Here is a 4,794-nt window from a genome sequence, read left to right as displayed (position 1 = left end):
AGGTCTATGCTTTTACTACTCTTTTATAAATGCTGCCTTGTTAGCAAGCTTGTTAACTCTCTTATTATTATATAAGTCTGTATCTCTGCCCTAGAGCAGTCTCTGCCTAATTAGATTAATTATATAAGGGCTATAGTAAAGGCATTAGCAAATAAGATTAAATTTAAGCTTATAAGCAATTACAGCAACAGTAGTGTTATTATTAAAGGCGTTATTAAGAATAAAGTAACTAAGTGTGCGCTTGCTTATGCTAAACTGCTTTAATATTAATAATACAACCTTAGCTAGTTAATTGCTAGTGTAAGCGCCTATAAGCTAAGGCAGCGTAATAGGTAGGTCTTAGAGCTTGCTATCTAAGTTAATATAGTAGGTGACAATACTAAGAAACCTGCGCTTACTAGCTTTTATTATCTATCTGTTAAAGCTTATATAGATTCTACTAAGTAATTATAACAGCTTATAAACAACGCAGGGCCTAAGCTAGTTAAACAGTTATATAACATATTAGAAGACACTCTTATAGTTCTTTTATAGCACTACTTTAGTAAGCAGGTTAGTAATAGCAATTAAGTGTTAAAAAGCTAGTGTTTTAAACTTAAAGATAAAGTAGTTATTTATAATAAGCTAGTTAACTATAGTAAACTTAAAGTGCTACTTGCTAAAGCTGTTAATCTAATTAGCTACTGCCTATAAAATAAGAACTTTTACAGTAATAAGCGTGTTATAAACACTAGTAATTAGAGTCTTGCCTAGTGCTATAAGCTTATAGCTAGGCTTCTGCTTGCTAAGGTAGCGCGCAGCTAACAAGACTGCTACGCTTGTATTATATATCCTAATACTAATATCTATAAGCTTGTGCTTAAAACACTAGTAGTAGATAAAAAATATATAGGTTAGATCTTTAAAAAGAGCAACATAATAGCTATAGCAATAGATCTAACTTTGCTTATATTAGTGCGTTATAATAGGCTTTATATACAGCTTAAGATAATTCTAATCTATGCTATTATAATTGTCTTTAAAATAAGTGTTAAAAGCCTTATCTATAGTGTTATTAGCTGCTTTAAAAAACAGAGCAAGTGTAGCTTACTTACTACTTTTAGTAGGCGTAATAATAGCATCTTTAGGCTGCAACTTGCGCAATTATAACTTAAAAGTATGTGTATATAAAGGCAGCAGAGATAGGGCAGATAGCTAAGATTAAAATAATAGTAAGTTAATTATAATAAGCTAGCTTACAGTGCCGCGCACACGCTTTTTAGGCAAGGGAGCGCTATTAGAGATACGTTTCTTAGGCGGCATAAGGGCAACAATGGGGTGAGGTATACAGCGATAGATCTGCAACACCAGAAGTATATAGCATTATAGGTGATAGATAGAGATGGAGTATACAATATAAGACAACACACTAGCTGCTAGTTACACAGAGTTATTAGATATTACATAATACTACACAGTAAACAACACTAAAAAAAGTTTAGTATAGAGCTTTTATAGCTATCTAAGCTGCCTTATAGGCTACCTTATCTCTAAAATCTACTATATACTTAAGGCAATTAAGCTATTAATCTAAATTAAGCTTACAGAAAAGCTTAGCTAGATTAATTACGTTTCTATATAAGGTTTGGCTGGATTGATTAAATTAGCTTAGCATTAATCTTCTAATCAAGCTATTAAGCTGGCTTGATTGATCTTAGGTGTGGTTACAGGTAGCTTAAATGTAGTCTTCTAGGGCGTTAACGTTGTTAAAGTTAATGTTATTATACTAAAAAAGCATCTTATTAAGGGTGGTTGCAAGCTAATTAAGCGTAGGGAGCACCTCCTAGATAGCGCCTAACGTGCTAGCTACGCCCCTGCCCTCTATACAGGTAGTGGCCTCTTTAAAGAGCTGTAGAATTTTTTAGTACTCTGTAATTATTACTTAATCCTTAGCAGAGAGGCTATCTTTTTTAATAAACTAGCGCTTCTTAAGATTACTAAGTTAGAAGTGTTAATAAAGGCCTTAGTAATAATATTTAACAAGCTTATAGCTAATATACTTATTAAAAGGCATGTAGAGCTTAAGCGCGCGTGTAAAATAGTTATAATAAGAGTTCTACTTTATCTTTACTAGTTTAATAATCTCTAGCGTTTTAACCTTGCGATCTAGCTTTAATTAAGTGTTGTAGGTTATCTAGCACTGTTTAAGAAGCTGGCGGGCTTGCAGCGTATAGATAGAGGCGATAACGTTAATTAGGACGCCTAGAGGGCTAGCCTTACACTACTTGTTAAGAAACGCCTTCTCCTCTTTAAGATGCTCCTTTGCATTCTTAAACACTTTATAATCTTTGCTAAATATAATTTATTAAGCAGTAAAGTTAATTATATAGTAGGCGCAATATAGTTATTAATAGTAAGGGTTAAAGTTGTATTTAATAGCTAGGGTGTTAATTATAGAGTTATTATTAGTAGTGTTATTAAGGACAAAGTAACCTAAGTTATGTGCAGAGATTTTAAAGCTTTTAAGTGTAGCGTTAACAACAGTAGCAATATTAACGCCTGTATGCTAGCCTATTAATAAGGGCAGGCTAAGTACGTAATCACAAGGCGCGCTGTCGCAATTAAGGTAGTGTACGCAGATCCCTATAAGCGCCTGCTTACTGCCTATTAACGTCTAATTGTTAAGGGAGATGTGTATAGCTAATTACGCGTTACAAAGATAATTAATAACAGCAGGCACGTACAACTTATACTCCGCAATTATATAAGCTTGTAGGGTGTTGTGGGACCTCTACAGCTCTGCCTTAGCTAACAGGTTAGCCTGCTGTAACATAGCTTAAAAAGCAGCGCCCTTAATTACAGAGAGCGCCTAGTTATTAGCTACTACCTAGTTAAGCACTAATTATAGAAAGTTTGTGCGTAAGAAGCTCTCTGTAATAAGGTTAGCAACACTCTAGGATACCCTAAGGCCTTTATAGTAAAGGTAGGCAAGCAGGGAGGATTACTAGGAGGGAGTTGTAACGCAGGAGGTGGCTTTTAGGCTATTCTTATTAACGCTGTGGCTAGCCTTACACTTAGCAAGATAGCGCGCAATTAACGTAGTTAATAGATTAGCTTAATAGAACCTATTAAGGTGCTTATAACAGTAGTAATAGCAGCAGAGCTAGTACAAGCGTTGTTGCTTGCAGTGCTAAAGGTAATACCTGTACTGCTAAACCTAGCTTTTTTAACTGCGCTTTGCTGTGTAAGCTAGCTTGTAATAATTAAGTAGACACGTCTATTTAATGCCCTTATACGCGTTGTTATTATTGTTGTTAATGTTAGTAGTAAAGAGGGTGCCTCCTATAGAGCTCTTGTTAGCGTTAAGCTCTAACAGCGCGTTAGTGGCTAAATTAGTAGAGCTATTTTTAGGAGTAATTTATAAGGTTGCGCTTTTAAGCTGCTAGGTCTAGACTTTTATAAAGTTACTATTTATGCCTTCTAAACAATTAGGCAACGCTATATTAATAAAGGGGGGCGTTAGTAGGGTAAGAGAGGTAGTAGAGGCAGGTAAGTTAGTAGGCAGTAGAAGTTAAGGAATTTTAGATATATAGCGCTAAGCCTAGTTAGGCAACTATTACAACTCTAAAGTCCCTTAAAGCTAAGCTGCCTTATACTATATTTACTACTCCTGCACACTAAAGGATCCTATATCCCCTAGTAAACCTAAGATCCTAGGGATTTAAGTCTGTTAATTAAGTTAATTAAGCAGGCATAATTTGCTTAATTAACTTAGTAAATTTTGCCTAGCTAATTAACTTAATTAACAGCTATTAATTAAGTTAATTAAGTCAAGTTATTAAGTTAACTTAATTGTTGCCAACTCTAATTAGAAGAGTTATGGGTATGCTGCATAGTATTTCTTTGCCAGAAATGGATCCTTTAATCGCACAAGAAGGATTGGAAGTTCTAGACGTACTTCCGAAACGGATTACCCGCCCATGGGCCGAGCTGGACAAATTGGTGCCGTCACTGCCACCGCTTCCTGCTGAAGGAAAACTTAAACGGCTGGCACGCGGTCTGGAACGATTTCCCAAATGCCTTTTGCACATGGACTTGCGCGATGTGAATCTAAGGGTTAAGAGAGGGCGCATAGTCGGCGTTGTGGACTGGTAGGGTCGCTCTCATGCCCGCCGCCCTTTCTGCATGGGCTTGCTAGCACTTGGCATATATCGGAGCTGGAATCAGCGTCATAGAGTAGCGGCTGACACGGGGATCGGAGGTATAGCTGGGTGTGCTGGTTGCGAATTTGGGCCACAACGACTTCGGCGTCAATGCCCTACTGCCTCAGTCCCACCCCAAAAGTGGCCTTGTGGCGGTGACGATGCTAAGTTCCTTTCCATATTTGGATTAGCGCGGTTGCTGGATCTACTAAAACCTTATCTCAGCAAGCTCAGACGGGATGGGGAGAGAGCCTAGTGAATTGGAACCCTGGCTAGTAGCCTTAGTGGCGCAAGCCCTATCTCTCTAGCTAATAAGGGTGTAAGAAAGGCTTTCTCTCCCTAGCTGTCTAAGGGACCTTTGTAATTTTTTAGGTAATATTATAGTTCTAAACCTCCTTTACTATGCACTAGCTTAACTAAGAATTATTATAGCTCTACTACTATATGTCTAAACTAGCTTAGATTTTAATAGGTAATAGAGAAAGTCTCTGTTACAACCCACCATTGGACCGTAAGCTACCACCCACAGAAGCCCTACTGTTTGAACGAACAAGCCTGGAATCCCCTTGTCACCCCACCTGTTAATTCACGTGACCTAACGGGCGACGAATAG

The 4,794-nt window shown here is 37.2% G+C and overlaps 1 protein-coding gene across 1 annotated transcript; it reads left to right on the top strand.

Annotated features, from left to right (window-relative positions):
* Positions 1-3,891: 3,891 nt before the first annotated feature.
* Positions 3,892-4,794, top strand: BDR25DRAFT_357680 (uncharacterized protein; the record flags this gene model as incomplete). The annotated part of the gene is made up of 5 exons (XM_033695837.1): positions 3,892-4,083; positions 4,135-4,215; positions 4,247-4,322; positions 4,351-4,456; positions 4,698-4,794. The coding sequence occupies 5 exons, from the start codon at positions 3,892-3,894 to the stop codon at positions 4,792-4,794; spliced, it is 552 nt and encodes a 183-aa protein (XP_033545205.1).

The sequence above is a fragment of the Lindgomyces ingoldianus genome (assembly GCF_010093535.1).
Source record: "Lindgomyces ingoldianus strain ATCC 200398 unplaced genomic scaffold BDR25scaffold_25, whole genome shotgun sequence".
Lineage (NCBI taxonomy): Eukaryota > Fungi > Ascomycota > Dothideomycetes > Pleosporales > Lindgomycetaceae > Lindgomyces > Lindgomyces ingoldianus.
Note: the sequence above shows the minus strand (reverse complement) of the source record. Positions and strands in the feature narration are given on the sequence as shown.